Genomic DNA, 12,205 nt, shown 5'->3' on the forward strand with positions numbered 1-12,205 from the left:
GAACCATGTGGTGTTGGTCAGATCTCCTGTCAGTGCGGACAAAGGGCAGGAGGAGTGCAGACTTGACCTCATTGAGTATATCCAGCAATTTGTTTCAAATATGGGAGCAGAGGTGCTTTACATAGAGTCACAGAGATGTACAGCACGCAAACTTGGTCCAACCCGTCCATGCCGACCAGATATCCCAACCCAATCTAGTCCCACCTGCCAGCACCCGGCCCATATCCCTCCAATCCTTTCCTATTCATATACCCATCCAGATGCCTTTTAAATGTTGCAATTGTACCAGCCTCCACCACATCCTCTGGCAGCTCATTCCATACACGTACCACCCTCTGTGTGAAAATTATGCCCCTTAGATCTCTCTTATATCTTTCCCCTCCCACCCTAAACCTATGCCCTCTTGTTCTGGACTCCCCACCCCAGGGAAAAGACTTTGCCTATTTATCCTGTCCATGCCCCTCATGATTTTATAAACCTCTATAAGGTCACCCCTCAGCCTCCGACGCTCCAGGGGGAATACAGCCCCAGCCTGTTCAGCCTCTCCCTATAGTTCAGATCCTCCAACCCTGGCAACATCCTTGTAAATCTTTTCTGAACCCTTTCACGTTTCACGACATAAAGTTTACTGTAAGAAGTAAAGTCTCCAGAGGGAGCGGTGTGTGGGAGAGACTAAAAAGCCAATTGACTGAAAGGCCAGTCCACAGTGAGGAACAGTGGCGCAGTGCTAGCACAAACTACCGTGCGGAGAAACAAGTTAACAGTTTCAGTGAATGTTTCTGTCCCTTAAAGTAAAACTTAGGATTTGGGTTTGCATGGATTTCTAGTCAATTTCTCTCTTCTCTCAAAAATATCTCAAGTATATCTCATGTATGGAATGAGTTGCCAGAGGAAGTGGTGGAGGCTGGTACAATTGCAACATTTAAGAGGCATCTGGATGGGTATATGAATAGGAAGGGTTTGGAAGGATATGGGCCGGGTGCTGGCAGGTGGGACTAGATTGGGTTGGGATATCTGGTCGGCATGGACGGGTTGGACCGAAGGGTCTGTTTCCATGCTGTACATCTCTATGACTCTATATGTAAACAACAGAATAATCCACAAACCTGGATGAGTTTCCATATTTATAATCAATACTAATGACTTAAAGAGACTACAAATAATGTATCCAAGTTTACTAATGATATAAAACTCGCTGATAATGCTAGCTGTGAGGACACAAAGAAGAAGCTACACAGACTTATAGGCAGGATCAGTGAGTCGGCGATGGAGTATAATGTGGGAGGTTATTCAATTTGGTTGTAGGCGAGGTATATTTTATTTTGGTGCAACTTGTTAAGGTTGTTGTTCGAAGGAACTTGAGTGTGTTTGGACAAGGAACACAGCAAGTTAGCATCCAGGGGCAGCAGCCAATGAGGAAGGCAGATTGGCTTTGCCTGGAAGGAGACTGGAGTTCAGAAATAAAGAAATCTTGCCACAGTTGCATAGGTCTTTGGTGAGACCACGCCTGGAGCAATGCACCAAGTCCTGTTTCCATTTTAGGGTTGAGGATGTGTTTGCATGGGTGGAGATAAAGCTAAATAAGTAAATTACAAAAGAAAGCAACAAATTCAGGAATGAATGTGTAAAGTAAGATTCTAATTTTCCATTCCTACAGCCAAACAGAATAATCTCCTGGCTGCCACATTAGACTCCATCGCTGACTTAATGCTCACTCCCTGAACCCGTCTATAATTCCTCACAACCTCTTTGTGTTGTCCTCACAGTTTGCATTCCCACCCAGCTTTGTACTTCTTTTTTTTTATCCCTTTCTTTACATTTCTAAAGATGAAGCTTGGTAAACAGGTTCATTCGATGTGTTCCTGAAATGGGTAAGATTGAGGTGAAACTGCCCAGAGTTGCGCAGAGTACAGGAGATCTCACTGAAATACACAGGAATGTGGGAGTGGGGGTGGGGGTATGGGGTGGCGGGGGGGGGGGGGGGGGGGAGGTGGGGCCAGACATGACCAGGAGGATCGTAAACACACGATCACAGCCTCACGTTAAGGAACTAACCATTTAGGACTGGCCTATGTAGAGATTGCTCCAATGAAAAGGTTGTGAATCTTTCAAATTCTCAACCCCCAGAGAATTATGGATACTTCATTTCAGCTAAAATCATAGAAAATAGGAGCCACAGGCCATTTGGCCCTTAAATCTGCTGCACCTTTCAATACTATCCAATTGAGTCCTCTACTCCTGCTCTTGCCCCATTCCCTTGATCTCTTTAGCTCTAAGAACTAAGAACAACATCTTCTTGAAAACTGAAAAAACTGCACATGCTGTAGATCAGAAACAAAAGCAGAAATTGCTGGAAAAGCTCAGCAGGTCTGTGGAGAGAGATCAGAGTTAATGTTTCGGGTCAGAATGGAGGAAGGGTCCTCGACCCAAAACATTAACCCTGATCTCTCTCCACAGATGCGGCCAGACCTGCTGAGCTTTTTCAGCAATGTCTGTTTTGGTACCTTCTTGTAAACATTCAGTGTTTTGCCCTCAGCCATTTCCTGAGGCAGAGGATTCCCCCCGGCTCCCCACTCTCTGAGTGAAGACATTTCTCCCCATCTCAGTCCTGAATACATTCATGGGATGTGGGTGTCACTGGCTGGGCCCAGCATTTATTGTCCATCCCTAGTTGCCCCTTAAGGAGGTGGGGGTGAGCTGCCTTCTTGAACCGTCTGCTGTGGGTAGACCCACAATGCCCTTAGGGAAGGAATTCCAGGATTTTGACACTTCAGGAGTTAGAACATAGAACATACAAAAATACAGCACAGAAGAGGCCCTTCAGCCCACAATGTTATGCCAAGGATTAATCCTAATCCAAAGTAAAATAACCTAACCTACACACCCCTCAATTCACTGCTGTCCATGTGCATGTCCAGCAACTGCTTAAATGTCTCTAATGACTCTGCTTCCACCACCACGCTGGTAACGCATTCCATGCACTCACAACTCTCTGCGTAAGGAACCTACCTTCCTCCTAATATCTTAAAACTATGAACCCGTGTACCAGTCAATCCTACCCTGGGGAAACGCCTCTGGCTATTGACTCTATCCATGCCTCTCACTATCTTGTATACCTCGATCAGGTCTCCTCTCTTCCTCCTTCTCTCCACAGAGAAAAGTCCAAGCTTAGTCAACCTCTCTTAGTAAGACAAGCCCTCCAGTCCAGGCAGCATCCTGGTAAACCTTCTTTGCACCCTCTCCAAATCCTCTGTATCTTTCCTATAGTAGGGCGACCAGAACTGGACACAATATTCCAAGTGTGGTCTCACCAGGGACTTGTAGACCTGCAGCAAAACCTTGCGGCTCTTAAACTCGATCCCCCTGTTAATGAAAGCCAAAACACCATATGCTTTCTTAACAAACCTATCCACTTGGGTAGCAACTTTGAGGGATCTAGGGTACTTGAACACCAAGATCCCTCTGTTCCTCCACACTCCCAAGATTTATGCCTTTAATCCTAAATTCAGCATTTGAGTTCGACCTTCCAAAATGCACCACTTCACATTTATCCAGGCTGTGCTCCATTTGCAGGGATAGCTGGCATTGTTTGGGGTGCAGCCAGAGCTGATTGAGTTTCAGATTCACGTACCTGCCCAACATTCTGATCCTTGGTCACACACTCATTACCAATCTTCACCTGAGGGTGTAGCAGGCTGGTGATCAGGTCTGTCGAGCGAATTCCCAGTAAGCAGGCAGCTTTATCTGCACCTGTTACAAAAAGGTGGGATGATAGTAAAGATCAGTGGAAAACCACGCTTTATTCCGAATCCAGGAGATGTTGTGGACTATGCCTCAAAGGTGACCATCCGCTGCATCCTGCTGTGATGCAATCTGGGCATCACTGGCAAGGGCAGCACCTACAACTGTTGCCCACCTATAATTGCCCCAGGAGTCCGTGACGGTGAGCTGCTTTGTTGTCTCGAGCTTGTGGAGATACCTGCAGTGCTGTTGGGAAGGAGAATTCCTGCCTGCTAACCCAGTGTCATTGAATGTACCTCCGAGTAAGATGTAAATTCATGCAAATTATGGGCAGGAGTAAGCCCTTTGATTTCACTCAGCCGTTCAGTGAGGTGATGGCTGCTGTGAATATTCCACATTCATGGCCCTGATAACGTTTCACAAAGTCAGAAGTTGCTGGAGAGAGAAACAGAGTGAATATTTGGGATGTAGTGGCTCTGCTTCAGGACTCAGTGACCTTTCACCAATACCCTTTCACCCCCTCACTTCTCAAACATCTATCTACCTCTGTCTTCAAAATATGCAAGGTCTCAGCTTCAAACACCTTTTGAGGAATAGGATTCCAAAGACCATCAATGAAAATAAGAACCTACTCATGAATCAGGCAGGAAACTTTCAATAAAATTCATCCCTTGATGGTTAAGGAGATGAGTAACATCTGTTTCCCATTTTTAACCAGCTTTCAATATATGTGTTATTTAGCCAATGTTGCTTAGTTCCAGGTTTTGCTTGTGTGATGGACCACCCCAGTTTAATGGATGAGTATTGCAGCCACTCTGAGCTGTACAGTGTGTTATTGAGCTGCTATACTGCTATCGCACACTGTTTCGAAATGAAAGTAATCCCGTCCACCCTGATCAATAATGGACTCGTGTTAATTACTTACTTTCTGTTCCATCTATTTCAGCCTGTTCCTCCCTTGGCTTCTGTTTGAACTTCATGTTCCCAAAATGCAAGATCACCCCCACCATTTTGTAGCAGTTGTATTTCTCTTCTGTGGAAAAGCCCAAGATGTCCATAGCGTGCTAATAATAAAAAAACACAGGATTAGTAATACCCTCCCTGTGACTCTGTAATACCCGCACTGTGACTCTGTAATACCCTCCCATAGAGTCAATATTACGCTCCCTGTGAGTCTGTAATACCCTCCCTGTGAGTCTGTAATACCTTCCCTGAGAGTCTGTAATACCCTCCCAGAGAGTCCGTAATATCCTCCGAGAGTCTGTAATACCCTCCCAGAGAGTCTGTAATACCCTCCTAGAGAGTCTGTAATACCTTCCCTGTGAGTCTATAATAACCTCCCTGAGAGTCTGTAATACCCTCCCTGTGTGTCTGTAATACCCTCCCTGTGTATCTGTAATATCCTCCGTGAGAGTCTGTAATACCCTCCCTTTTGAGATCAGTGTGCGATTGAGTAGAGCACAGGAACAGGTACATGGTGGGGCTCAGACAGTGTAAGCCCCCTGCAGACAGCAAACACATTGTTAACTATTACCACACACAATGACAGGGAAGGTGCAAGATTTAAAGTTCTTACAAACATTCTCTGCTGTTATAATTTAGGAAGGGGAAACCCCGATTGCTCATTCATTGGAAAAGAATTCTGCAACCAAAAGGATTGACATTTACCGAGTTTAACTCACATTGATAAAACATTTCACTGTGCCTCGGTACACGTGACAATAAACTCATTTCAATTCAATTCAATTGTATTGAGTGCTCAAGGTGGAGGATGGATAACCCTCATCCTTTATACCCCTAGCATTCAGTGATCCCATATCTGATGTGTGTCTGACAGTGTTTCTCTCCTTCAGCTCTGTTCCCATCAACCAAGCCAGAAGCTCATTGGTTCAACGCAGAGTAATCATTCACTTCGCTTTGTCACATCCAATAATTCAATTCAAATTTACGATTCCTGTTCGCATCTCAGACTGTCGACCTGAGCTCTGAGAAATCATTAGGCTGAGGAGAGACACAAGCTGATGAAAATGATGATCAAGGGAAGGCTGAAACAACCCCCATCCTGCAGTCAGGAATATTCCCGTCTTATCAAAGGGGCACCACCACCCTGTGAGCAATCTGAGGTCATTAACTGTCACTGGGATTGTGTGCATGTTTACCTCACGGTTCCTCAGACTGTTATCTATAAAGTATAAATAAAACTATATAAAAATACAAATATATGTAAACAACAGAATTATCCACAAACCTGGATGAGTTTCCATATTTAATATTTCGTCAGTGGATTTTAAAGGCCGCAGAGTCCCCTTAACAGGGGTTTATTTTCCTGCTTTCATGGTTAGTGGATGTCACTGGAAGGATTGGCTTTGTTCCCTGTCCCTAAGTGCCCCTGAACCAAGTGGCTGTCTATACCATTTCAGAGGGCAGGTCAGAGTCAACCACATTGCTGTGTGTCTGGAGTCACATGTTGGCCAGACCAGGTGAGGATGGCAGATTTCCTTCCCTGAAGGACATTAGTGAGCCAGGTTGGTTTTTAAAACAGTCAATGCTCACCATTGCTGAGTCTAACTTTTAATTCCAGATTTGTTCGTTTTATTCCTGTTCCCCCTGGGCAATTGGGGATGGGTAATAAATAGCCAGCGACACCCACTCCTCACGAATGAGTGAGAATTAATTTTAACTCCAGCTGTGATGGGATTCGAACCTGCAAGGCAGGAGCGTTAAGCCAGGCTTCGGGATGATTATTCCTGTCACATTCCCAAAGCACCATGTCCCCCTGATTAAACAACCACTTCTTAAAGGAATGGTGAGATGTGGAATATAAAACACTTACATCAGTTGCCATTAGCTCTGCACCATCGTCGACTTTGTCCACTGTCACTACTCCTTGTGAACAGAAGTGGTAGTCATGGGGATTGGTGGAGACCATTAGGATATCTGTAATGAGAAGGGGGACTCAGTTTGATTCTGGTGATGGTAAACTGTCCCTGGTTCAGATTAGAAACTTAACTCCTTGTGCTGTGAGGTATTCCAACCTGAGGCAGTAACAATATGTGGGGAAACTGTTTTTAATGCACTGTTGTGTGTCTTAGACAGAAGTTAACATTGAGCCAAAGAGGAGGGAGTCAGGTCTGGGCAGACTGAAGGGCTGAAGCAGCATCTTACTCAAACAGCAAGCTGTGAGGTGATCTGTGAAGATCATAGGGTCTAGATTAATTAAGACACAGAGACCAATGGGGAGCATGAAGGGGCTGGGAGATGGGGGAGCCAGGGTTGTAGGGCTGGAGGAGGTTATCGAGATTGGGAGATGTCAAGGACATGGCAGCATTGAGTCTGAGAGTGAGGTGCTGGAAAAGCACAGCCAGTTAGACAGCATCCGAGGAGCGGGAAAGTCGACGTTTCGGGCATATGCCCTTCATCAGGAATTCCTGAAAAGTCGACTCTCCCGCTCCTCGGGTGCTGCCTGACTGGCTGTGCTTTTCCAGCATCACACTCTTCAACTCTGACCTCCAGCATCTGTAGCCCTCATTTTCTCCCAGCATTGACTATGAGGCTGATGGACTTTTCCATTTAACTAAGAGTGTCTGGCTCCCACACTGTAAATCCATTGATCTCTCTCTCTCTCTCTCTCTCTAATGCTGCTCCTTACCTTGAAGTTCCTTTTTCTTGCCAGACAGGATCTGATAATAAATGTGATAACTCCGCTCCCCAGGTTGTTGGAATACAACACGTGACTTTTCCAGCAAGTCTGAACAGATGAAGAAATATTGATTAATACCTTGGCAGAAAACAATCCCCACTCTTTATCTACAGCTACGACAGGTATTCAGAGACCTCCCTGTCCAGAGACAAAATCTGTCTGTACATTCCCTCATTTCATTCTGACATTCTCTCCCCCCTCAGTCCCATGCTTCATTCTGCCCCTTATTTTGAGTTACTCTGTGACTGTAATTCAGAGCCAAGGTGAGTTATTCCCCCTGAATTCGTTGAGGTCGATTTTCACCCATTCCTTCTGCAAGGCATCATTACAGTTCTCATTCTGATGTATTCACACAATGTGTCCACCATTTCCCCAAACTATTTCAAACCAACCCATCTTTGGAATGTCTTTAGCACACTGTCCATTTCATTACAAACTGGCAAGCCTACATGCTCTGAGAGCTCACATCCATCAGATTTCCTCCTGCGTAAATTTTTATGCAATTTCCGAATGGGCTGCTGTTTCTGTTTAAGTTTCAAATAGAGATCCTACCTTCCCAACCCATGACCACTTCCACCCAGAAGGACAGGGGAACATCATCCCCTGCAGGTTCCCCTCCAAGCCACTCACCATCCTGACTTGGAAATATATCATCATTCCTTCACTGTCGCTGGGCCAAAATCTTGGAATTCCCTTCCTAAGGGCATTGTGGGTCAATCTACAGCACCTGACAGCAGGAGGCTCAGTGGTTAGCACTGCTGCCTGACAGCGCCAGGGACCCAGGTTCGATTCCAGCCTCGGGTGACTGTCTGTGTGGAGTTTGCACATTTTCCCCGTGCCTGCGTGGGTTTCCTCCGGGTGCTCTGGTTTCTTCCCACAATCCAAAGATGTGCAGGTTAGGTGAATTGGCCACGCTAAATTGCCCATCGTGTTCAGGGATGTGTAGGTTAGATGACCTAGCTAAGGGAAATGTAGGGTTACAGGGTAGGAGGGTGGTTCTGAGAGGGATGCTCTTCCAAGGGTTGTTGTAGATTCGATGGGCCTACACTGTAGGGATTCTATGACTGCTGCGTTTGAAGAAGGCAGCTCCCCACCACTTTCTCAAGGGGGTAACTAAGGACGGGCAGTAAGTGCTAACCCAGCCAGTGACACCCACACCCACGTTCCCCACAAACCAAAAGCACATCATCATATTTACGTACAGGTGTCAATGTCAGCAGACGAGAGCTTGCCCGTGTGTCCAAAATGGATCCGTATGTATTTGCCCTGAAATCAAGGTAGATATTAGACAATAGGTTTAGTTGTTCCTCAAGAGAAGCGAAATAGCATGACGTATGATGTAGTGGGTTACTGGAGCTAGTTAACACTCTGTCTCTATGCTCAGGCTGACAGACCAAGCATCTGTACAGGAAGGGGAGCAGGCTACTTGGTCATTTGATTTTATCGTCTTTCCTGCAGCTCAACTTCAACCCACCCCTCTTGGGGGTTTGTAGTGCAGACGGAGAAGGTGGTAACATTCCATTAGTTATCCACTATCTACTCTGGAACTACTCTGTTCAAATCCCACTGCAGCAACTGAGGGGATTTAAGTTTGGCCCTCAAGTTTGGAACATAAAGCTAGTCTCATTAATAACCTCCATGATGTCGATCGGAGATTGTTGTGTAGAGTTTCTCCTGATTGATGAAGAGCCTTCGGGAGGGAAATCTGCCATCCTTACCTAGTCTGACCTACACGTGACTCCAGGTCCACAACGGTGTGGCTGACTCTGAATTGCTCTGTGAAATGGCTCAACAAACCTCTCAGTTTGAGGGCAGCTAAGGATGGTCTCCAAATGCCATCCCATAGAAGAATTTTTAGAAACCCCTGAGACCATACAATTTCGGACCCAAAGTAGGCCATTCAGCCCATCGAGTCTGCTCCACCAATTGACGAGATCATACTTCTTTTGATCATCCTCCACTCCACTTTCCTACCCTTTCCCCTGGACCTTTGATTCCCATTCCTGACTACAAAGCTGTCCCTCTCAGCCTTGAATATATTTAATGACCTATCCTCAATATCCCTCTACGCTAAAGAATTCCATAGATTCATTACCCTCTGGGAGAAGAAATTCCTCCTCAGTCCAGTCTTAAATGGGTGAACCAAAGATAATGTCCTCTGGTCTGAGACTCTTCCACAAGGGAGAGACAACCTTTCCGCTAATCTGTGAAGAACCTAAAGAATCTTACACCTTTCAATGAGGTCTCCTCCCATTCTTTTAAACTCCAATGAGTACAGGCCCGATCTACACAACCTATCCTCATAAAGCAGTCATAGAGTCATAGAGATGTACAGCATGGAATCAGACCCTTCGGTCCAACCCGTCCATGCCGACCAGATATCCCAACACAATCTAGTCCCACCTGCCAGCACCCGGCCCATATCCCTCCAAACCCTTCCTATTCATATACCCATTCAAATGCCTCTTAAATGTTGCAATTGTACCAGCCTCCACCACTTCCTCTGGCAGCTCATCCCATACACGTACCACCCTCTGCGTGAAAACGTTGACCCTTAGGTCTCTTTTATAATTTTCCCCTCTCATCCTAAACCTATGCACTCTCGTTCTGGATTCCCCCACCCCATGGAAAAAAACTTTGCCTATTTATCCCTTCCATACCCCTCATAATTTTTATAAACCTCTATAAGGTCATCCCTCAACCTCCGACGCTCCAGGGAAAACAGCTCTGGCCTATTCAGCCTCTCCCTATAGCTCAAATCCTCCAACCCTGGCAACATCTTTGTAAATCTTTTCTGAACCCTTTCAAGTTTCACAACATCTTTCCAATAGGAAGGAGACCAGAATTGCACGCCATATTCCAACAGTGGCCTAACCAATGTACTTCCATATCTGATATCAGCCTAGTGAACTCTACCTGGACTGCCTCCAATGCCAGGATATCTTCCCTTAGATAAGGACCCAGAAAGGGTGGTACGTGTATGGAATGAGCTGCCAGAGGAAGTGGTGGAGGCTGGTACAATTACAACATTTAAAAAGCATCTGGATGGGTATATGAATAGGAAGCATTTAGAAGGATATGGGCCAAGTGCTGGGAAATGGGACTAAGTCAGAATGGAATGTTTGGTCAGCACAGACAAGTTGGACCAAGGGGTCTGTTTCTGTGCTGTACATCTTTATGACATTTTTTGAGCTGTGGTCTGAATAGTGCTTTGTATAGCCTTTGAAAAACAATCTTACTTCTATCTTTTGTTCACTTCCTTAACCAAGGAAGCGCCTTTCAAGATTAATTTTCAGAAGCATTTCTCCTGAAATGATCAGACTGTGGAAGGTGTCACAGAGAGGACAGAGGATGACTCTAACCACCCCCTTTTTTGTTACCAATGATCTTTCTGGTCACTGGCCTGTCACGGTTAATACTGACCTTTGGATTTAATGTTTGGAAACCTATCAAGGTTTTATCCAATTGATTGTCTCAACCTGAGCTGGAGATCAGGAGGAGCTATGTCTGGGATTTGGGTACATGCTGAAACCACGGGTAGAGCCACAAATAGTGGCAAGCTTGCAGTTAGGAGAGAGAAACATCAAAGGGAAAATGTTTCCACTCACAAATCTAGAAGAGTTGTCATTTCGAACAGTCTTAGCATTCCCAAACGCTTCCATGGCTGGATTAGCCTCAATGATCTGATCTTCCAGGGAGGCCTGTGGGACTCACAAGTAGAAAATATTAAGAATGCAAAATGTACAATATATGGACCTTCTCTTTAGCTAGTCTTGCACAATTTACCAAATCATTCATTCAATCAACATGTATGTTTAATTAGATGTTATCATAGAATCTCCACAGCACAGAAGGAGGCCATTTGGCCAGTCTTGGCTATGCTGACTCTTTGCAATTCCAGTGCCACATCCCAGTCTGAGATGTCTTTACTCATCAGATAATAATCTGTTTGCCTTCTGAAAGTCACGGATGGCATGTTGCAGATCCTGGCTCTCCATAGGCTCTTCCTCTTGCTGTCTTTTGCTAATCACCTTAAACCTGAGACCTTCCGCACTTGATCACTGTGTCAATGGGAACAGGTTTTCCCTGTCTATTGCTTCTGGGTTTCCGAGCGGTTAATTTTGGCGTAAGTGTACCTATTCAGCTTGGCCCACATGCTACACACACACACACACACAAACACACACACACACACAGTTTTGACCAAGAGTCGCACATTAAGGGATACATGACGAGCTCAGACCAGTTAGGTAAAAACAATGACTGCAGATGCTGGAAACCAGATTCTGGATTAGTGGTGCTGGAAGAGCACAGCAGTTCAGGCAGCATCCGAGGAGCAGTGAAATCGACGTTTCGGGCAAAAGCCCTTCATCAGGAATAAAGGCAGAGAGCCTGAAGCGTGGAGAGATAAGAGGGACTCCCTGAGATTCTTGTAGAGAGAGGAGGAAAACTTCCTCAAGGCAGGCATCCTTGCAAGAGGATTCGCAGTAGGGTTAAAATCAACGAGGTAAAAACAATGACTGCAGATGCTGGAAACCAGATCTCAGGGAGTCCCTGTTATCTCTCCACGCTTCAGGCTCTCTGCTTTTATTCCTGATGAAGGGCTTTTGCCCGAAACGTCAATTTTACTGATCGTCGGATGCTGCCTGAACTGCTGAGCTCAGACCAGTGCCAGCCACTTCCAGGACTTACTGCTTTCTGCAAGTGAACACTTTCATAATCTCCGTGAGGTCAGGTGACCCCTTATCCATCTCTGTTCTAGAC

The 12,205-nt window shown here is 45.6% G+C and overlaps 1 protein-coding gene across 3 annotated transcripts in view; it reads right to left on the reverse strand.

The window, feature by feature from the left end:
* The window catches only part of LOC122550181 (myosin-6-like), a 145,651-nt gene that overhangs the window by 107,996 nt on the left and 25,450 nt on the right, over positions 1–12,205 (reverse strand). For all 3 annotated transcript variants that reach the window (XM_087987647.1, XM_087987646.1, XM_087987648.1), the window contains exons 8-13: positions 11,050–11,142; positions 8,644–8,707; positions 7,391–7,489; positions 6,575–6,678; positions 4,667–4,805; positions 3,632–3,750 (exon numbers count right to left, since the gene is read on the reverse strand). In XM_087987647.1, the coding sequence (XP_087843773.1) occupies positions 3,632–3,750; positions 4,667–4,805; positions 6,575–6,678; positions 7,391–7,489; positions 8,644–8,707; positions 11,050–11,142 (618 nt within the window). The remainder of the gene's footprint in view (positions 1–3,631; positions 3,751–4,666; positions 4,806–6,574; positions 6,679–7,390; positions 7,490–8,643; positions 8,708–11,049; positions 11,143–12,205) is intronic.

The sequence above is a fragment of the Chiloscyllium plagiosum genome, unplaced genomic scaffold (assembly GCF_037043375.1).
Source record: "Chiloscyllium plagiosum isolate Xiang-an unplaced genomic scaffold, Cpla_swu_hap1 HiC_scaffold_5, whole genome shotgun sequence".
Taxonomy (NCBI): domain Eukaryota; kingdom Metazoa; phylum Chordata; class Chondrichthyes; order Orectolobiformes; family Hemiscylliidae; genus Chiloscyllium; species Chiloscyllium plagiosum.